General features: G+C 40.0%; 1 protein-coding gene across 3 annotated transcripts in view; it reads left to right on the top strand.

Annotated features, from left to right (window-relative positions):
- The first annotated feature begins 228 nt into the window (after positions 1-228).
- The window catches only part of LOC140195248 (GTPase NRas), a 61,958-nt gene continuing 38,550 nt past the window's right edge, over positions 229-23,636 (top strand). The window contains exons 1-3 of one of the 3 annotated variants that reach the window (XM_072253287.1): positions 229-403; positions 15,059-15,193; positions 20,234-20,412. In XM_072253287.1, coding sequence (XP_072109388.1) covers positions 15,083-15,193; positions 20,234-20,412 — 290 coding nt within the window. In that variant the 5' untranslated portion in view covers positions 229-403; positions 15,059-15,082. The other 2 variants (XM_072253286.1, XM_072253288.1) reach the window with 2 other exon arrangements.

Genomic DNA, 23,636 nt, shown 5'->3' on the forward strand with positions numbered 1-23,636 from the left:
GCTGGGCTGGCCAGAGACGGTCCCTCCCCCGACCACCGCCGTGACCGTCCCCGCTCCGATGGCCAGACTGCCCGCTCACTGCGCTTATATATGGGTTATTTATAGCGCCGCGCGTCATTTGACGTCACCGCACTTTCTCACCAACGAAACAATACCATTCCCCGGAAACCGGCACCGCAACTGCGCTTGCGCACGACCCGCCGCCGAAAGCCCCTTCATTTGTTGCACCTATTTTGCCTGAAAAATAAAAGTTCACGTCCCTAACAGGAGCGCTGACATCAATAGTTGACAGGAACGGCAGCTTCGGGCTGGCGCGTAAGAGTACGGAGCTGGCGCGATGGCCGGATAAGAAGGGTTGCTTGGAGGATGTAGCAGAGGCAGCTGGTTGGGGTCCTGCGACAGGGTGTGTTCGGGGCGGAAAGTTTCGGCGGAGGCGCGAGCACGGGAACGGGACCGGGCGCGAGCGCAGCCGTTAGCGGCCGGGCGGGGCGATGGCACCGCGCATGCTCTGAACCACCCCCCCTCCCCACACGGACACTCGTCGCTCCCGGCGCCGGGGCTGAAGAGAAAGGGTGAGGAAAAAGAGGGCCACGGTCCTGCCTTTGGGGAGGAGGGTAATAGGAAGAGGCGGCAAAGGAGGGGGTGAGGGGACGGAGGGTGGGAGGGCTTGAAAGGGATGGTATTGGTTTATTATTGTCACATGCACTGAGATACTGAGAAAAGCTCGTCTTGCATACTGTCATACAGATCAAATCGTTACCCGGTGAATTGAGGTAGAACAATAACAATGTAGAATAAAGTGTGAAAGCTGCTGGAAAAGTGCAGTGCAGGGAACCGATGAAGTGCAAGATTACAACGAGGTAGATTGTGAGGTCAAGAGTCCATCTTGTACAAGGGGGGACCTTTCTAATAGCAGGTCCTCCAGCTGCATGGTATGTGCTTTCGAGCTTTTTTATGGGAGAAGGGAAAAGAGAACGTGTTTGGGATAGGTGGGGAACGACTTTGAATGTGCTGACTGCTTTACTGAAGCAGCAAGAATTATAGACAGGGTCCATGGAGTGGAGTCGGTTTCTGTGATGTGCTGAGCTGTGTCCACGACTCACTGTATTTTCTTGTGGTTCCACGCAAGAGGAGTTGCCGTACCAAGGTGTTAATCATCCAGGCAAAGGGACAAGGGAGATGAGTAAGGGAGGAAGGTAATTGAGGGATGGAGGGAGAGGGGTGTATTGGGTGGAACAAAGGAAGTGCAATAAAGGGGAGAAGAGAGCTGGACTTTGCCCATCCATACTCACATCATTCTACAGACATGTAGCAGAAAACAGCCTAGTAAGCTGCATCACTGTTTGATGTGGAAACTGCACTGTGGTGGACAGGAAGGCTCTTTAACATAGTCAAAACTGCCCAACACATCACTGGCACCAGCCTACCCACCATACAGGACATGTATATGGAAAGGTGCTGGAGAGGGGTCAGTCACTTTGTGAAGGATCCCACTCACTCTGCTCATGGACTGTTTGTCCCACACCCGGCAGGGAGGAGACTGCGTAGCATCCATGCCAGAACCACCAAACTCAAAAAAAGGTTACTTTCCCTAGGGAGTAATACTGATCAACACCTTCACTCTACCACTCTACCACTACTTTATTATTTCCTGTCCGTCACCTTATGGATATATAATCAACTTTTATGTATAAGCTATCTTAAGTGTTTCTATCTATTGTTTTTATATTATTGTCTTTATCTTACTGAGTTCTTTTTGTGCTGCATCAGATCCAGAGTAACAATTGTTTTGTTCTCCTTATACTTGTGTACAAGAACTGACATTAAACAATTTTGAATCTTGAGCTACTTTCCTTCAACTGTTTGGTTCTTGAAGTAACCTGTACAACTCTAATCCCTATCTGAGCATAGCAACACCATGAGCACTACAGTGGAGATTTGTTTTTTGTTCTGTGTTCTCTTTTGTGTCACTTATTTTTCTTTTGAATGTTGCATCCCTGTAGCTGCAAGTTTTTCATTGCACCTGTGCGCACACAAACTTAATGAATTGAACTGTGAGTTTGAGATATTTACATCTAGATGTTCGTTCATGTATATTAGGGGTAGGGGTAGGTGTAGGCTTCTGAACCAGTTGATCATGGGAGGAGGGCTGCAATGAAAAGGGGGTTGAAGTGAAATGGGCAGGAAGGAACAGTGAGAAGAGCAGTAAAGGAACTGGCAGCAAGGGAACATAGGGGGAATGGCATGCAGGCAGCTCAAAGAAATATGGGGGTGACACAGAGATCGCGGGTGTTTTGGTCAACATGAAAGGGACTTGGGAGTTTTCGTGGGGGGGGCTGACACAAAATGGAGAAGGGTGGTGCAAAGGGAGTTCAAGGGTATGGTAAAGAAGGAAAGATGAAGTCTGCAAGGTTGACTGGGCATTGAGCAACTTAACAGGTGCCAATTTGCTGCCTTGGTTGTCTTTTTTTTAATCCTGTTTCAGAGTACATTTACTAGTCAACTGAGTTTTGCATGGATTTCTAGGAGGGCAGTTGGAAATTAATCAGAATCATCCACTGGGTACAAATGTCAGATTTCCTCCCCTTGAGGTAGAAATAGTGAACTAGGTGAGTTTCTTTGATGTTCAGGTCATCATTACCAAAAGTTTTATTTTAAATTAAATTCCATTTTGAACTCTCTTTGGGCTGTTGGTCTAGGTTTCTAATCTGCAAATCTAACCACTGTGCTACCAATCCCAGAGTAGGTACTAACAAGAATTGATAGTTTGATAGTCTAACAAGAATTCATTGGGACGTTTGAGAATTCAGATGCAAAGATGAGGGAGAAACAACAAACTCTTTCTGAAATGGAAAGTTTGTGACTTACAGGAGAACGTGCAGATGATGTTTCCATGTCCCTCTTGGCCATAAAGTTAACAGGTTTTGGAAATGTAGTTAGATTAGCCTAGGAGAGTAATCACTGAGCAATTGTAGGTGATACACTGAAGTGTTAGAGTGAATCTGCAGAGTGGTGTGTGGCTTTGATCTGGATGATGCCAAGCTTGAGTAAGTTTGAATTTCACTCTTCTAGACAGCTAAACAGATTACCACTTTAAACATGTTGTTTGCCTTGTAGATATTGGAATGTCAATAAGATATGCGTTCTTGCAACCCATTATTAATGTGGCTTCAATTGAAGTTTTGGTCTTTGGTGCTGATTGTAGGGATTTGTAGGTGGTGATTAGACTCTCAAATTGAGAACGTCATTTACTGGTGTGGTTCTCATGCACATATTACTAGATGTATCAGCCTATATTATCTAGGACTTGCTGCATGCAGTCATGCACTCCTTTTTGTTTTCTAAGGAGTTGAACATTGTGAAATCATTGAAGTTCACATTTCTGACCTATGATGGAGCAAGAATCATTGATAAAGCACATCCATATTATTGCCCTGAGGAACTCTTGCTGTGTCTGGGCTGATACACTACTGATATCCACAGTGACCTTCCTTTGTGTGAGGCTTGATACAAACCAGTGAAATGTATTTCCCTTGACGCTCACTAACTTCAGTTTTCACACATACAGTGAGACAACAAATGTTCAAACGTTTAACCTTTAATCACAATCATAATGCATGGGAATAAGTTCTTCAACTCACCGAGTTTGTTGGCCATCAAGAACCCAGTTGCACTAATCCCACAACATTTTCATTAAGCTCCCTTCCAGTCCTGGATGATAGACTTCAGTGGAGCACCAGCACAGAGGCTGTATACACGAAGGGCTAGAGTCTCCTCTACTTCCTGAGGAGACTGATGTCCTTTGGAGTATGCAGGCCTCTCCTTCACATGTTCTACCAGTCTGTGCTGTGGCAATGGTATCAACGTGGTGATGCCAACAGGCTCAATAAACTGATAAGAAAGGCTGGCTCTGTATAGGAGTCAAACTGGACACACTGGAGACTCTGGTAGGACAAAGGACCCTATGGAAAATCCAGGCAATCCTGGACAATATTTCTCAACCTCTGCATGCCACCTTGGCTGACCAGAGCACTTCTAGTAATAGATTAAGACAACTGCTCCGCTCTAAAGCACACTATATGACGGCATTCTTACCCTTGGCCATTAAGCTCTATAATGAGTCAACCTATAGCGGGGGAAGTGATGACCCCCTCTTGTTAGACTGTTCATGATAACTTATTTTTTATTCTTTCTACTCCTCCTGTAATATCTGTATGCTTGTAATGCCACTGTGACACTAATTTCCTTTGGGATCAATAAAGTTTCTATCCCTCCATCACCTCAGTAGAGACAATTTACAATGGCTAATTAATGAAACAATTTGCATATCTTTGGGATGTAGGAGGAAATCGGCTGCACCGCTGTGCTACCCCAATCACCTCAATTCTGGCATTTAATTGTAATGATCTGTGGAGTTGTGTGGTCCTGACAAAACAGAAAATGGGAGTTTGAGTATTTTGTTGGTGATAGGGTGCTGCTTGATAGTGCTATCAATGACAACTGCCATGATTTTACTCACCTTTTTGGACACTACATTTCTTTGAAAGCAAGTATCTTCACATAGAAGCTTACAACACAGAAAAAGGTCATTAATACAGGTTGAGTACCCCTTACCCAGAATCCTAAAACCTGAAAACCTCTGAAATCCAAGATTTTTTGAGTGCTGACATGATGTCACAAATAGAAAATTCCACAAGACGCTGGGAAGGTTCCCAGGTGATGTGCAGGTCTCTGTGCATCACAGACAGTTCTGATAAGTGATTTCATATATGTAATGAACAGAAGTTAATGAAAAATAGATAAAACATTGTATAAAGTGCAAAATAAAGATCTCAAATGTGTATTGAAAGAATGAATCTATCAGGGTTGGAATAAACATGTGCGACTTAATGGTATGCTGATCATGAAGCAAGCAAAGATCAATTTTGACGAACTGAAAATTGAAGGTAATTGTGAATATTCAGTGGGCTGGTTGCAGAAATTTAAGAAAAGGTACGGCATTTAAAGAGTCTGCTGATCATGAGGCAGCAGGTAAATTTATTGAGTGAAAATCTAATACCAGGACAAGTCTCAACCTTACATAAAACCTTAAAAAAGTAAAATACACATACAGTGTACTGTAATCTTTTAAAACATAGGTAGGTGGAGACTGAAAACTTGCCTTTGTATGTTGTTGTTCAACAGCTGATTCAGGTATTCTTCCAATGCTGCTGTGCTGCTTTTGTTACCCAGTACTTACTATATTTTCATTATATTAATGGTAGGTAATTATTTTTACTGTGTGATGAACAAGTGAGACATACTGCTTATTGGTAACGCATTATAGTCAGAAATTATGGTGATCCCAAGCTATCATATTAAATATTCCGAAATCTGAAACTTTTTCGGTCTCAAGCATTTTAGATAAGGGGTACGCAACCTGTATTGCAATTCTGCTGGTTCTTTGCTAAAGTATCTCTGAAACTTTGTAACTTTCACTGCTTTTGCCTGAGCTGTTTTTTGTTAAAATTATTTTGTTTGAATTGCCATGGATGAAATAACTTCTCCAGTCCCCTCTTCACTCTTAAATAGCAATTTCAGTTTGTCAATCCTTCTAACTAGTTACCCTAGAATAAGTTATTTTCTTTATTCACCTACTTGAATACTGGGGCTGACAGACCGGCTGTATTTATTTCAAAGTCGATAATGATATTGACCCTATTTTAATGATATTACCTAACCTTCATAACTTTGCAAAATTTACCATTTGTCTGTTTCTATGCTTGTGCTCAACTCTTGTCTTTTCATTTTGTCTGGGTTTATTCCCAGAATAGATAACCTTGTGCTTTTACAATAAATATGTTCAGTGCCACCAATCTTTCTGCTTCGTAAGGTCAACTTTATTATTTGCCAGCCTCATTTTGTGTATCAGTAGCAAATCATGTTCTTATGCCAATATTAAGAGCAATCATTAAGGACCTTCACCATCCTCTTCTCATGACTATAATCAGGGAGGAAGTACAGGACCCAGACTCAAATGTTTAAGGAAAAACATCCCCTTTGCCATCAGATTTCTGAATGATTCATGGACACTATTTCATTATTTGTCTTTTGCACTATATATTTTGAGACATACAGTATGTTCATGATAACCCAATTCTGAACCGTAGGGTATTTTCTGCAGGAGCCATTAATCAATAGTTTTAATTTCCTACTATGGTGTATTCTATGTTGTGGCATTTGCAAATTAGTCCTGAATGTTTGAGCTATCTTATCAAATTACATCCCAAAATCCTTAAGCAGTTGGTTTTTTTTTGCCTTTAACACAATGACATAAAAGAGAATTTTTCAAGTATCTTTGGCTTTATTGAATTTAGATTGGCTGTACTTGGGTAACATTCCTAAATGTTAACATTTTTTTGCATTATTTGTATTCTATATTTCTTCTTCTTCTTGCGCCCTTAAGTCCTGGTGGAGTGGTCGGAGCGCCGTCATGACAAGCTTTGCACCAGCTTTTTGGTGTGCTCATCATGCGGCGTGTCTTGGGCATCTGAAACCTGGTGGAGCCCAACCCTCTTCAGGTTTGACCACAGCCAATTTCCTCCAACTAGGTGGCTCGCCTTGGTCATGAACACGTGGCCATTATAGTTCATCTGAGAACCTTTCCGTCCCGGCCAGTGACTTCATCATGAAGGTCCTCCGCCCAGTGGTGCTGTGTTAACACCACCCCCTCACCTGGTTTAGCCCGCCAGCTGAAGCGGTTTACCAGGGTATGGCACTTGGAGCCCACACATGAGAGATTTAGGAGATGGATGAGGACCAGTGATGCCCATCCACCCTGTCTGGTAGGGAGCAGCATGCCAGACATCAAAAGTACTATCTATCCAGAGCCCCCTATTCTACTTTGTATATTTACAGTGGCTATAAACAGTATTCATTACCCCCACCGAAAGTTTTCATATTTTGTTGTTTTTACAACATTGATTCACAATGGACTTAAGTTGGCTTTTTTGACACTGATCAACAGGAAAAAATTCTTATGTCGAAGTGAAAACAAATTTTTACAAATTGGTCTAAATTTATTATAATTATTAAACACAATAATTGATTGCATAATTAGTCACCCCCTTCAAGTCAGTATTTAGTAGATGCACCTTTGGCAGCAATTACAGCCTTGAATCTATGTGAATAGATCTTTATCAGCTTTGCATATTTGAACACTGCTATTTCACCCCCTCCCCCATTCTTCACAAAACTGCTCAAGCACTGTCAGATTGAATGGGGAATCATGAGTGAACAGCCCTTTTTAAAGTCCAACCACAAATTGTCAATTGGATTGAGGTCTGGACTCTGACTGGGCCACTCCAGGACATTAACTTTGTTGTTCTTAAGCCATTCCTCTAGCTTTGGCTTTATGCATGGGGTCATTGTCTTGCTGGAAAACAAATCTGCCAAGTTGCAGTTCTCTTGCAGAGTACATCAGCTTTTCCTCTGGGATTTCCCTGTATTTTGCTGCATTTATTTTACCATCTACCCCCACAAGCCTTCCAGAACCTGCTGCTATGAGGCATCCCCACAGTATGATGCAGCCACCACCATGCTTCATGGTAGGGATGGTGTGCTTTTGATGATGTGCGATGTTTGGCTTCCACAGAGTTGCTTGGAGTGTTCTTTTGTCTTCATGGTGTAGTTTTTGCCAGGATATTGACTCACCAGCAGTTGGATCTTCCAGATACGGGTGTATTTTTACTACAATCATCTGAAACACCTTGACAGCATAAAGGTGATCTCCATTTAACTAATTATATGATTGTTAAAACCAATTGGCTGCACCAGTGATGATTTGGTGTGTCATATTGAAGGAGGTAAATACTTTTTATAGACACTGTAATCACCTCTTAGAATCTCTGAGAGGATCCTCTGTCAATTCTGTCACTTTATTAGGTATCCTTGACATGGAAATGCCTGTGACAATCAAGCTATCTATTATCTTTCTATGTCTGGTGAAGTTTTGTGCAAGTGCTTATCACACTGGGTAAATCAAAAAGGCAGCCTTCCCTCTTTCACAAACATAGTGAAACTCTGCTTTTACCACCTAACTCAAAGTAATTTTTAAAAAATTCATTAACAGTGTACTTGCTGGCGCTCAGTCTGGCAATGGCGTGATTTTAACAATTTCAAGCATAAGATGTAGGAGCAGAATTGGGCCACTGAGTCTTCCCTGCCATTCGATCATGGCTGATTTATTTTCCCTCTCAACCCCATAGTACATCTCCCCATAACCTTTAGCATCCTTACTAATCAAGAGCCTGTCCCCCGCTCTTTAAATATACCCAATGACTCGGCTTCCTCAGACCTTTGAAATCCCAGCATGACATTGTCCCTCCCCAGTAATGTTTTAGTCTTTGGCCTTTCCCTTAAGTCTCTATATGCTTGTTGAGTTTCTGAGCATCGTAGAATTTAATTGTTCTATTATTTTCCTCTATGTCTTTAGCCACTTAGACCCAGAACTCTTACAATTTTTCTTTCTTTCTCCCTTTGAGATAATACTATTTGATGAACTTGTCCTCACATGTTGTCAGATGTTACAAGGTAGTAGAAGCAATATATAGCCAGTGGTCTCTCTGTTAACCCAGTGTGATCTGCTGTAGGTTGTCCACTTCAAGATTCGACGTGCTATGCATTCAGAGATGCTCTTTTGTTGTAACAGTTGGTTATTTTAAATTACTGTTGCCTTCCTGTCAGCTTGAGGCATTGACCATTCTTCTCTCATCTCATTAATGAGGCATTTTTGCCCACAGAACTGCTGCTCACTGCATGTTTTAAAAAAAAATTTCTCACCATTCTCTGTAAACTAGAGATTGTTCTGCGTGAAAATCCCTGAAGAGCAACAGTTTCTGAGATATTCCAACTACCCCATTTGACACCAACAATCATTTTGTGGTCAAAGTCACTTCTATCTGAACAACAACTGAACCTCCTTACCATGTCTGTATGTTTTTAAGCATTGAGTTGCTGCCACATGATTGGCTAATAAGATACTTGCATTAACAAATGCAAATTTATTTACCTAATAACATTGCCTCTGAGTGTATAAATGTAATTTACCAAAATCTTCAGTACACTTTAATCTTATTGGAAGTATTTTGGGGAGGGAGAAAAATAGTTTGATCTGTAAGCAGCAGAAAAAGGAAATTGTGTTACAAATGATAATTCAAAGCAATAGCTATCAAAATCATAAAATAAATTCATAGAACCATTTTGTTGCAGTGCCTTTTCACTCCAAGTCACTTCATTTTGATATGCACGTGCTTTCCTTCATCAGATGGAGCATAGAGTTTAAGAGTCAAGACGTTAGATTGCACTTGGGACATTGTGTGCGGTTCTGGTGTGGCAATTCAATTACAGGAAGGATGGGGAGGCTTTGGAGAGACTGAAAAAGTTTCACCAGGATGCTGTCTGGATTAGCGTGTATTAGCTATAAGGAGAAGTTGGACAAATTTGATTTTGTTTCTCTTAAATTTTGGAGGCCGAGAGGAGGTTTATAGAATTGGAGAGGCATAGATGGGGTAAACAGCTTTTTTTTTTACCCCCACAGCAGAGAAATGTAAATTACTAGAGGACATGAGATGGGAGAGGAAACTGTTTAAAGAAGATGTGTACAGAGGGTTATAAGTGCCTGGAAAGTACTGCTGAATGTGAACTAGAAGCAGACCTGGTAGTGGCATTTAAGAGAAATTTTGACAGTTACATGATTACACAGGGAATGGTGTTATATGGATCATGTACTGTTTGATAGTTTCAGTTGGATATGGCATCATAGTGAGCACAGATAATGTAGTGTATTGTGATGTATTATTCTATGTATCCCATTATTTCCCCTTTAGTTTGATCAGCTTTGTAGGGAAGGAAAGAAAAGGGACACGAGTGACACCTATGTTTTAGGTTTTCGGATGTTAATGATTGACATTGCCATCTGGAATCTGTGTAAGGCTGTTAATCTGCCAGGGAGTAGGAGAGTACAGACTTGCATGTTCTCCATGGCTCCTTGGTTATCCTAAAGGTGGAGGATTGATTCTAGTTGGTATACTCCTTTTTAACATTCTGATTATCGTTAAATATGGTCATACTCTTTGATAATAGAAGGGAGATGTTTTTAATTAGTGGGTTATGAGATGTTCCAGTTTAACAAAATTTTGTGAAGGATATTCATGTTAGGACACCTGATGGTAATGACTTCCAACAAATGACCGTTTTTCTATGAAGTAAGAGTCCAGCCTTTTGAGAATTTTTACCTTGACTCTTTCTGACTTCAGTCGTTTAGAGGCTATTTGAAATCCAGCTTAGTCAAGTGCTGCCTTTATGTCAAGGGCTGTTAAAACCTGGGATTTGGCTATTTTGTTCAGGTTGGCACCTAGGTACTAATGAGACCTGCAGCCAGATAGACCTGGTAAAGCTGAAAGTAACTCTTGCTGAAACTAAGTGAAAATCAAATATTAGTTTTATTTGTCACATGTACATCAAAACATACAATGGTATGTGTTATTTTGCATCAATGATCAACAGTCTAAATATGTGTTGGAGGCAGCCCACAAGTGTCATCGTGCTTCTGGCACCAACACAGCATGCCCACAATTTACCGTATACCTTTAAAATGTGGGAGAAATCAGTAACTACAGATGTTGCAAATCTAAAATAAAATGGAAATGTTATTGATCCCCAGCATTTTCCTTTTAATGTGAATGAGTGCTTAATACCATAATTGATATCTAATTTTTCTGAATAGTGGTAGTTGGTGTATTGGACTTGGTTTATTTTTTGAATGAAGCAAACCTGGCAATTTTCCACTTTGTTAAATAGATACCTGTGTTGCAGCTATATTGGAACAGCTTGGTTAGACGGTGACTATTCTGCACTAGAAATTTTAGCATAGCAAAGCACTGTTTGATCACATAGTATTTGTTGGTATCTATTGTTCTAAGTTACTGGTCTGTCATTTGGAAGAAACCAAATTGACTGAAAGATGACTTCTGTGATAGCTTGGGGAGAAGCAGAGGTAGATCGGCCACTGGTACTTGCTGAGGATGTTTGTAAATACTTACCCTTCCATTTTGGCACTTGCAGTTTGGATTCTGCCATCTTTAAGAATAGTGACCTTCTTGAGGTAGCATGTTCTTCTAATCTGTTTAATTGTTCACCGTCAATCTGCTGGAGGATCTCAGCAGGTCAGGCAGCATCTATGGAGAGGAATAAACAGTCTAATGTTTCAGGCCAATACCCTTCATTAGCTGTTATTGGTTGATGTTTGCACAAATATACTATAGTCCTATTCAGAGTTTACTAGTTGATACCTCGTTCTTAGGGGGCTAATATCTTCAACACTCCTTATCAAATTAAGATCAGTTACCATCCTTGCTGAATTGTGGAATAAAACTGGGTCATGAAGTTCCCATTTGTGGTGGTGTAAGTTTCCACTGCTGAAGATGCTTTATTAATGTTCAGAATTGAATTGTCAAATTCGGTCAGACTATATCCTATTTTGCACTGTAACACAACACAGTAGTGGTAGGCTGGTGGGTAGAGAAATGGATGGGTATCTCCACAACTTATAGATGAGACTTTTTATGGAGGCTGTGCAGTTGACTTTCCAACTAATGTAGTTTTGGATTGATGTACCTGCATCTCCATAATACGCCTCTTGCTATTTTAAGACTGGTTCGATCAACAGTTGGGGGAGTTTCTCAAAGATAATATGTGCACTATATCACCTATTTCCAAATCTTATTAGGCACATTTATAGGTTTAGTTATGTTGTATTTACTTAGTATTTACAAAAGCATACACTGATAGGTTTGTTCAAAGAACTATGGTGAAGATCTAAAATAATATCACAGAAATTGACTATACTGTGGTTCATCTGCCTTGAATGGATTGCATGTGATATATGGCAACAGAAAAGATAATATAAAACAAACTTTTTATATCACCATTTTTCTTCCTTCTGGTTGTGTTGGGAGTTGGCCCTTGTGTGCATCTATTCTCATGATTATTATTGACATTACCGCTTATCAACTTTTAAAACCCAGCAAATGGTGCAATTATTTTATCATCAGTACTGGATCTGATCTGTTTAAGATACTAAGCTGTTTTGTGTTGTTCTGTCTGAAGAACTTGCTTACAAAAATAAAATGATGCAAGGTCTGTTGTGTTTGGGTGTTCCAGTTACTGTTGAGCTTCATATTCATTCCCAGCAGTTAATGTCTTTCAGTGCCCAATGGATGTGAAGGGTAAGAAATAATTTGTATAGTAACTTGGTTGAGTGGATATGTGGCTTCATAAATTCACTTTAAAGGTTCATCATAGCGTTTTGAGTGGTTTTGCCACTAATGCAGCTTGCTTTTATTTCCAAAATGCAAAATTGATGCTGTGTGGAATTAATGTATCAAAGCACAGTAATATTGTTGAACTTGTGGCAAAATAATTAATAAAATCACATGGCCATTTGTTTAATCCTGATTTTGGTTCATTTTTATCATAGCAACAAATTTGTACTGATCTACGCATGTCTTAAGTGTTATTGCTAGCTCATCCATCCCCCCTCTCCCCCCCCCCCATACACAATAATCCACAGGTCTCTCTGCAATTTGTTTTGGTAAAGTAACTAAAATGCGTGTGAGTTCCTGATCACTATTAAATAAATTAACTTATGATAACATTAGACACGATAATCTTCTGGTTTGCATTCATTGTACCACCTACAGAGTCCCTGACGTAAATATGTACGCATAAAACACAGAGCAGTACGGCACAGGAACAGGCCATTCGGCCCGCAATGCTGTGCCAAACCAGCCAAACACTAATCTCTTCTACCTACATCATGTCCATATCCCCCCATCTTTCTTGTATCCATGTGCCTGTCCAAATGTCTCTTAAAAGCCTCTAATGCATTTACCTCTACCACCACAACAGGCAGTGCATTTCAGGCATCCATGACTCTGAGTAAAAATAAATTTACCCCTCATATCTCCCTTGAACCTATCCCCCTCTCACATTAGATGCAAGCCCTCTGGTATTAGACATTTGAATCCAGTGAAACAGATGCACCTTGTCCACTCTGTCTGTGCCTCTCATAATCTCATAATCAGATCTCTCCTCAGCCTCTCATGCTCCAGAGAAAAATAAGTTTATGCGGCCTCTCATGATGGCACATGTCCTTAAACCAGGCAGCTTCCTGGTAAACCTCTTCTGCACCCTCTCCAAAGCCTCAATATCCTTCCTATGGCGGGGGGGGGGGGGGGCGGCAGTGAACAAAACTGTATGCAATAGTCCAGATACGGCCTAACTAGAATTTTATAAAGTTGCAACATAACCTCTTGACTTTTGAACTCAGTGCCTCAACTAATAAAACCAAGCATTCCATAAGCCTTCTGAACCACCTTATCAACCTGTGTAGCCACTTTCAAGTTCTCTCTCCTCAACAACATTAAGGATCTTGCTGTTAACCCATGTACTGTCTCCTTGCATTTGCCCCACCAAGGCACAATGCCTCACATTTATCTGAGTTAAACTCCATCTGCCATTTCTCTGCCCATATCTGCAACTGATCTATATCATGGTGCCAAGAGAAAATCTGCAGATGCTGGAAATCCAAGCAACACATGCAAAATGCTGGAGGAACTCATCAGGCCAGGTAGCATCTATGGAAAAACTAAAGGGTCCTATGGAAAAACTAAAGGGTCCTGCTGAAGGGGTTTCGGCCCGAAACATCAACTGTGCTTTTTTCCATAGACACTTCCGGGCCTGAGTTCCTCCAGCATTTTGTGTATATCGCGCTGTATTCTTTGCCAGTCTTCTACACTATCCACAACTCCAGCAATCTTGGTCTCATCCATAAACTTACTAACCCACCCATCTGCATTTTCCAGGTCATTTATATACATCACAAACAGCAGTGGTCCTTGCAGAACAACACTAAATACAAACCTCCAGCTCGAGTAAGGCCCTTCAACCACTACGTTCTGTCTTTGCGCTAGCCTTTTCTGAATCCAACAGCCATTTCGCAGTGGACCCCATGCATCTTAATCTTCTGGATTAGCCTTCCATGGGGGACTTACTAAAGCCCATGGAAAGCATCCATTGCCCTACCCTTATCAATCTCTCGCTCTCTCACTCCCTTGTCAAAAAACTCAATCAAGTTGGTAAGACACGATCTGCCATGCACAAAGGTATGCTGGTTCTCCCTAATTAGGCCACGATCTTCCAAATGCTCATATATCTTATCCCTGAGAATTTTCTCCAGCAATTTCCCTACAACTGATGTGAAATTTGTAAATGGCAAGCACATGGTTGGATTTTTTTTGCAATTGACTTTCCTTTCTGGTATGCCTTAAACCAACCATGAAAGTTATACTGGGAACATCCTACTATGTTAGCTACTCATTTTTTTTGTCCATATAGCAATGTGGGTGAATTACAGTATCAGGATAAATACCGAAGTTGTTTGGCCTCAGTTTTCTTAGTCTTGTGTCAGTAGTATTAAAACAGCCAGAAGAAACTTGCATTCATGTAGAAATGCTGTTTGTGTTTTAGAAATTTAGTTGGTGTTGTAATGTAGGAAGCATGCCAGCCAATCTTTGCACAACAAACTCCCTCAAACAGTAACAATTTTTTTGTAATTATGTCAATTAAGGGATAAATATTAATCAAGACTTAGGATAACTTCCCGATTGATCAACGTAATACTGTGGGATCTGTGTCATCCCTCGCATTGAAAAGGCAGCATCTCAATAGAGTAGTGCATTATTTTGTAAAAATGTAACTGTTCATAGCATAATTTGATTATGCAAGATGCACAAAGTAATTCTTGGGCAGGCAGAGTTTAATAACTTCCTGCTGCATAAATTTCTCTCAGCACTGTTACCTGCATTAATGGCTTTGACACTGCATATTGCTCCAGGTTACATTCAAGTTTAGGATAGAAATTTATAATTGCTTTTCAAGTGCAACAAGTTCACCAGTACCACCTTTGAATTTTGTACTGACAAATCTGACTAATATTCCCACCTTTCATGATTTCCAGATTAGCTGCAAAGGGAACCAGGAAATGACGGAATACAAACTTGTAGTGGTTGGAGCTGGAGGTGTGGGAAAGAGTGCCTTAACTATCCAATTGATTCAGAACCACTTTGTGGATGAATATGATCCAACAATAGAGGTAAGTGGGCACAGACCAATGGATAGGTTCTTAAAGTAAATTTGACAGATTTTTATTGGAGTTTGTGTTTGAACTAATGTGGTTTTCTTTCCTGCAGTCAGAAAAATGAATCTGGAATTGACATTGAACTTTTCCAAAATACTTCCTGTTATTGATATGTGAAACAGCTTAACGTGCTTTCCAGCCAATTAAGTGCTTCAGAAGTGTAGCACTGTTGAAATGTCAAAATCACTTGGCATTTCTACATTGCAAATCACACAGATCAGATGTTTTTAATATTAAAGGATTACAGACTGGTCTGGATCAAAGTTCAAGTTACATTTATGATCAAAGTATGTATACTATATACAACCTTGAGATTCATCTCCTTAAAGACGGCCACAAAACAAAGAAACCTGATAGAGCCCATTTTTTTAAAAAACACCCATGTGGAAAAGCAAAAGAACAAATCGTGCAAACAATAAAATGTGAGCAAGTAACATTCAGAACTAAAGCTCATGAAAGTGAGTTCACAGCCACAAAGCCAGTCCAGGTGTCTGTTAGCTGCAGGCCACAGCCTCAGTTCAACAGAGACTAGTAAACCTCACCGAGCAGCACTGCTCTGTGCTTTGCTTCTGGCCTCGATATCCTAACCTTTTCAATCTGGCCTGATGCTTATATCAGCCAACGTCAAGTTGTTCCTCACTCTTGGGCCCAGCCCCCGCTGCCTTGACTCTACCTTGCCCCCATTTGGAATTGGCTCCAAGTCTGTTCCAGCAATGGCCAAATGCTGACTCATTTCCTGCTCGTGGGCCTGGGTCTGGGCCCTGCCATCTTGATTCAGCCCAGACACACCACAACCACCCTGCACCATCGAGACTTCTGTTCACACTGCAAAGGTGCCAGGTTGTACAAGTGGTTTAAAAGCTCAACGCTAAAAGGGAAATTACAGACCATTAATTGCAGTAATCGTTTACCAGAAAAAGTGTGAGTAGTAGAGTAGTTAGTAGTTTTGTTTGCTACCAGTAAGGTGTCTCTGTGTTTCACCAGCACCATCTTAAATTGGATATCAGTAATAACTGCCATGCTCTTGGAATGATGTCATGCCGTTTAATTTTGAGCTTCAATTTGGTGTCTTATCAAAACAATGGCATTTCTCCCTATTTGATACTGCTCCAAGTCTAGATGTAGTGCTCAAATCTTTGGAATAGGATTTAAATCAGTAATACTCTGACTTAACCAGTTTTATTGAGCTGCAGCTGGCATTCTGTTACAATGGGCACTAATGTTCACATGTCATATTCTAACTGAATTAACTTTTCCTGTATGCTTGATAATTCCTTAAAGGATGACAACGTTGACAAATGTAGCCTGACTTTCACTAATCCATGAATTTTCTAAATGTTTGCTTGTCTCATAAAGAAGTATTCTATAGATTTTTTGTTACTGATCTAGGATGATAGAAAATACTAATTGGCCAGTATATTCCACCTCTTTATACTTTCCCCTTTAGACAGTTAATATTCACCGTTCTCCAGTATATGGTATAATTTCTGTTTTGAAAGAACTCTGGAACAATTGGTGCTTTTTCAAAAGTGAAATAAAAATCATCTAGAGCCAATAACTAATGCAGAAGGAAAATACTCCTGTGTACTGGAAGTCTGAAGTAGAAAGAAAGCATTGAAAAAGTGCAGCAAAGCACATTTAGAATTAATGAATTGTGACTCAATTGATGACCATTCACTACACTGAGTTTACACTGGCTTTTATAGAGCATATCAGTCAGTTCAATATCCTATTCTTTTTCTGTAACCTTGAAATTATTTTCCTTCAAGGTTCTTGTTTTTTTATGAAAGCCCTGATTAGATGTTTCTACCAGCACTGCAAATAGGCAGTTCTAGATAGTAGCTATTCTATTTGATAGTTTTTTTGCATTTTCTCCCACCTCTCTTTCCATTGCTTTTCATCCATGTCCACTGGCATTTTAACTGTCTTTAACATGATCAGCTTCCCTCAATCCTATTTAAACACAATAGAGCTGTATCAAAACTCCTATCTACTTCCTTTGCTACAAGGAGAACAAATGATCTTCTGCAGTCTAATCTTTCAACCAAAATCATGCCTATTTTACCATATTATTAAATTTTATTACATTTTCTATAAGACCTTCTTCTTCCTGAAGCATGGTGGCTTTAAATGGCAACAATTATAGATTGTGGCCTATGAGAATCAGCAAAATTCCTCTGCTGTTGTATTCAGTAAGTCTGTTCACAAGTCTTAAGATTTCAAATGCTTCACTAAACACACTCTCAAGATGTTCTGCCACTTTCAAATGTTGCATGCAAATATTCCAGGTCCTTTTCTTCCTGCACACCCTTTGGAGGGAGTGAAAAAAATTTCAGTTGTTTTTCCTACTCAATCTTTCGATCTAAATGTTTAATTTTACGCTATTCTGTATTAAATTTCATTTGTCACTTGCCTGCTTATTCTGCTAGCATGTACTGTATGTCCTCTTAAATGTGTTGTCATTGTCCTAACTTTTATTTGGTCTACTATATTTTTACATCACCTGCAGGTTTTGAAATTTTTGCCTTTCATATCATGTTTTAATTATATTAATATCAATATCTAAGTTAATATATACGAGTAGTGGTCCCAGCACCTAACCTGGGGAACTCTACCATTGTCCAGTCTGATAATACCCACTTTCTTTGAGTCATTGATTATAGAGCATTGCAGCACAGAAACATGCCCTTGGGCCCATCTGGTTCAATGCTGAACTATTCTGCTTAGTCCCATCCATCTGCACCTGGAGCGTAGACTTCCACACTCCTCCCATCCCTTGTTTCTCTTAAATGTTGAAATTGAACCTGCATCCACCACTTCCAGTGGCAGCTTGTACCATACCCTCACCATTCTCTAAGAAACGATCTTTCCCTTAACATTTCACCTTTCACCCTTAACCTATAACCTCTAGTTGTAATCTCACCCAACCGCTATGGAAAATGTCTGCTTGCATTTACCCTACTCATAATTTTGTGTACCTCTATCAAATCTCCCCTCATTCTCCCAACACTTCGGGAAATAAAAATCCTAACCTATTCAACCTTCCTCTATAACTCAGGATCTCAAGTTCTGGCAACATCGTTGTAAATATTCTCTGCACTATTTCAATCCTGTTGATATCTTTCCTCTAGGTAGGTCACCAGAACTGCACGCAATACTCTAAATTAGGTCTCACCAACGTCTTGTACAAGTTTCACATAACATTCCAACTCTTGTATTCTGTACTTTGAATTAGGCTCTCTTTATGACCATAACTACTTTCAAAGAATTATGGATCTGTATTCCGAAATCCCTTTGTTCTATGTACCCCTCAGTGCCCTGCCTTTCATTGTGTAAGTCCTACCCTGATTTGTCCTCCCAAAGTGCAACGCTATCTCCAAATCAGTTTCTTATTCATGCTGTTTATTCCATTGTCCTCAATTTACATAACATAAGAACATAAGAAATGGGAGCAGGAGTAGGCCATCTGGCCCGTTGAGCCTGCTCTGCCATTCAATGAGATCATGGTTGATCTGGCCGTGGTCTCATCTCCACCAACCTCCCTTTTCCCCCAGAACCCTCAATTCCCCTACTATGCAAAAATTTATCCAACCTTATCTTAAATATATTTATTGATGTAGCCTCCACTGCTTCTTTAGGCAGAGAATTCCACAGATTCACCACTCTCTGGGAAAAGCAATTCCTCCTCATCTCTGTCCTGAGTCTACTCCCCTGAATCTTGAGGCTATGTCCCCTTTTTTGCTAGCTATTCTTCAGGTTGGAGTTTCATTAAATGTCCTTTGAAAATCTGCATTAGTGACATCTTCTGCCTTCCCTTCAGCAGTTTCTCTGTGTGTTATCAAGAAGTTAAATCAATTAGTTAAACATAGTTTGGTTTTAGAAATTCATTCAGACTCTTCATTACATGAGCTTCCCTAAGTGCCAGTTAACTTTATTCTTAGATTATGGTTTCTAGAAGACGAAATTATGGTTGCTAGGCCTTTAGAATACCCAAAACATTAACTATTTCTGTCACCTTTTTGTTTGATCTACCAAGTCCCCATTCTTTTCCCTTCATTTTGGATGACTTACTATCATCAATTTTTGGTAGTGAAAAAACACCAAATGTCCTACACATTCAACAGGTTTATCACTACTTGGTTTATCTTTCTACGGATGCTTCCTGACCTGCTGAGTTTTTCTGGCAATTCCTGTTCTTATTTTAGATTTTCACATTTTTCTTCCAATTCCCATTAACTCTTTGTAGACACTTGCCTTTTAGAGTGCATTTTCACATTTTTCTTGCAGCTTTTGCATGCTCAGAAATAATCTAAGTGTCAGTCTTCTCTAAACGTAAATATTCTGGAGTGTATTTTATTGTTTCCGGAATACTTGTAGACGGTTGAGTGACAATAAACTTGAAATTGAAATTAGTCCCTTTTTATTTGCCTGTCATTGTAATTGCTTGGTACTATGACTACAGAACAGAATTTTAGGAATGATGCTGGTCGAAACTCCCTAGTCTGGCATCCTTGGGATTTGACTGGTGCTGGACCACAGATATTTCCCCTGATCATTTTTCCCTGAGCAGGAGTACTGTTTTTTTAAAAGTACAGACACTCCCTGAGCCATGTATATAATAAGAGAACTGGCTTAAGCATGAAGTTTCTGTAAATTGGAAACGTCAGCTGAGGTTGCAAAAGTTCCATTGGGACAGTAATTAGTTGCAGTTTAGTTATAGATTCTAGCTAATTAGTGTAGATCTGTACCAGTGATTCAAAACATACTGACTACAGAATGCTGGACTGGAGAATTTCATCCTGTATTTTTGTGCTCGTCTGTCTTTATACTAACCTTCCAGTGTGCTTGTGGGTTCAAACATTTCTACAAGCCTAGGGGAAATGTGTATAATTGGTTGAAATGTGTACAATTTTCAATTCTCAATTCATGGGTATTATTGTGTAAATGATTGCTGAAATATAATTTAAAATAAATTCATCCTGTTTTTCTCTTCAGGACTCCTATAGGAAACAGGTAGTGATTGATGGTGAAACATGTTTGTTGGACATTCTGGACACAGCAGGTCAAGAAGAGTACAGTGCTATGAGGGATCAGTACATGAGGACAGGCGAAGGATTTCTCTGTGTCTTTGCTATAAACAATCATAAATCATTTGCAGATGTTCACTTGTACAGGTGGGTGGAATAATCATTCTGCAATCAGCTTTTGAGAAGGTTAAAAGTAATTTTAACTTTTAGATCACTGGCTGCCATTAAATTCTCATACTGGCGATAAATGCTTATGAAAATCTGCCTCTCCTTATAAACTAGCCAGGATATTGTTCAAATTTCATTTTGAGTCTGAATCTATGGAGATATTTTGGCAGGTGAGTAATTCCTGTAGAAATAACTGATATAAACTTCAGAACTTTAAAAACCTGTTTTGGAAGCAGCAAGAAAAAGACTTTCTATATCAACTTCTGTACTTAGTGGATGTTGAATTTTATTTTAAGAGTGGTATACTGAAGACTACAGCTATAGAGTACTAAACATAACTATAGAAGCGTAATGGCCAAATTGTCTATGGTAAATTGGGAAATTTAGTTTAAAAATATATCAGATGATTGAAAATGTTTCATAATGTAGACAGAAAGGGTTAGTTCAGTGGGCAACTAATTTCATTAGTTCAGCATTTTGGGTCAAAATGCCTGTTGCTGTGCTGCACTGATCTGTGATCTGTAATTATCATTAAAGCTCCCTAATGTTGACAAATAAGAATACCTTGGGGGAAAAGTCTTTTATGAAAGGATTAAGTGTTAGATTATAGGAAAAAATGGATTTGTGATAATTGGAATATAGTTGAAAGAGGACCAAAAATTGATGTGAGGAAAAAATGTAAGAGCTACTTGAACTGTACAGAAAGCGAATAAAAAAATAATTCAGATCAGGGAAACGAATATTGAGGAAACAATGTTAATGTAAGTGAGCACATCTGCCTTAATCATATTAGAAATAGTAAGGATGTTATGGGCTAATAGAAATTTAAAGAACCATTGTAAAGAAATAGTGCTAGAAAAATGAACATGGCTAGAAATCTATCAACGTGGATCCTGAATGGCTGCCTTTTCTAAAAAGAGTGAAAAGATGGTAGTTGTTGTGAACTTCCAAAATGTTCTCTTTGGAACACAAGAAATAGGAGCAGCAGTAGGCCATCCAGCCCGTCGAGCTCATTCCACCATTCATGGCTGATCTGACCATGGACTCATCTCCACCTACCTGCCTTTTCCCTGTAACACTTAAATCTGCTACAATGCAAAAATCTATCCAACCTTGTCTTAAATAAATTTATTGCATCATTGGGCAAAGAATTCCACAGATTCACCACTCTCTGGGAAAAGCAGTTCATCCTCATCTCCGTCCTAAATTTACTTCCCCGAATCTTGAGGCCATGTCCCCTAGTTCTAGTCTCACCTACCAGTGGAAACAACTTTCCTGCCTCTATCTTATCCATCCCTTTCATATTTTTATGTTTCTATAAGATCTCTTCTCATACTTCTGAATTCCAGCCAGTACAGTCCCAGACGACTCAATCTCTCCTCATAGTCTAACCCCCTCATCTCTGGAACAAACCTGGTGAACCTCCTCTGCAATGCGTCCAAAGTCAAAATATCCTTCCTCAAGTATGGAGACCAGAACTGCACACAGTACTCCAGATGTGACCTCACCAGTACCTTGTACCGTTGTAGCATAACCTCCCTGCTCTTAACTTCAATCCCTCCAGCAATGAAGGCCAACATCCATTTGCTTTCTTGATGGCCTGCTGCACCTGCAAACCAACCTTTTGCAATTATGCATGAGCACTCCCAAGTCCCTCTGCACACTCGGAATAGGGTGTTTCAATCTCCGTCTTTGATATTTAATTTCCCAAGCAATAAATAACAACATTCTGAGAGCATTTTCATTAGCATTGTGAATATGGTTCATGCTAGTGGTGTGATTAGTGTATGGGTACTTAAAAAACAATGAAAGCCATATAAATATCAACGCCATTAACATCTTTTGTTTACTTTACGAACTTACCTTTAATACTGCAGAAGTGTTCGCATGTAAAAACTTTACTTCTGATAATATAGTTTTCCATACTTCACTCTCAGTTTCATGATTGGCAATTTCCTGGAACAAAGAAAACATGCAACTAAAAGTATTGAGAAATATGGCTTTATAAACTTAAGTTTTGGGTCAGGATTATTTCAGAGCTCAGGAGACTTCAGTCAATAATGGTTTCCATAGGAAAGTCAGAATCTAGCTAGTTCAGAGGATTTTGGTAAATGATCACCAAAGCCTCTATTATAACCTCTACCGTTTCTTTCAGTACCTTGGGACGCATTCCATCAGGACCAGGGGACCTGTCTATCTTCAGGGCTACACGTTTGCTGAGCACTGCCTCCTTAGTGAGAGCTACTGTTTCGAGGTCCTCGTCTCCCATCGCATCCATATCTAAATTGAGCTTAATAACTTCCAGTGCACGTGTTACAATTTGTTAACGTGTGCTTGGTAGTTAGTATACAGATGGATAAAAATAATGAATTGTTAAATCTGGTTTGGTAATTGGCACAAGAGATTCTGCAGATGCTGGAAATCCAGAGCAACACACACAAAATGCTGGAGGAACTCAGCAGATCGTGCAGCATCTATGGAAATGAATAAACAGACAACACTCTGGGCTGAGACCCTTCATCAGGACTGGAAAGGAAAGGGGAAGTTGCCAGAATAAAAAAGTGGGGTAAGGAGGACAATCTAGAATGTGATAGGTGAAGCCTGGTGCATGGGAAAGATAAGGCATTGGAGAAGAAGAAATATGATAGGAGAGGAGAGTGAACCACAGGAGAAAGGGGAGAAGGAGGGGCATCAGGGGATCAAGGGAGAAAGGGAAGAGGAGAAGCAGCAGGGGGAGGTGAAGGGCAGGTAAGAGGCCAAAGTGGGAAATACCAGAGGTGGGGGGGGGGGAAATCGATGCTTATGCCATCAGGTTGGAGGCTAGCCACCAGGAAATTCTGCTTTTGACAGATGGAGTGCTGGTGCTCGACAGAGCAGTTCTCCAATTTATATTGGATCTTACCAATGTGAGGAGCCCGCATCAGGGTACAATAGGTGACCCCAACAAATTCACAGGTGAAGTATTGCCTCACCTGGAAGGAATGTTTGGGGCCCTGAATGAGCAAGTAGGTGAATGGGCAGGTGTAGCATATAGGGATAAATCTATTGTTAAATTTGATTTCGTAATCAATATGTGGGGAATAGCAGTAAATTGTTAAATAAACGGCACATTAAGTTAGTATAATTGCAATATGCATACAGTAAATTTTGACTGAAACCAGAATAAAATGAAAAAAAATCATGGAGGCACAAGAGACCACGGA

Source organism: Mobula birostris, chromosome 3 (assembly GCF_030028105.1).
Source record: "Mobula birostris isolate sMobBir1 chromosome 3, sMobBir1.hap1, whole genome shotgun sequence".
NCBI lineage: Eukaryota > Metazoa > Chordata > Chondrichthyes > Myliobatiformes > Myliobatidae > Mobula > Mobula birostris.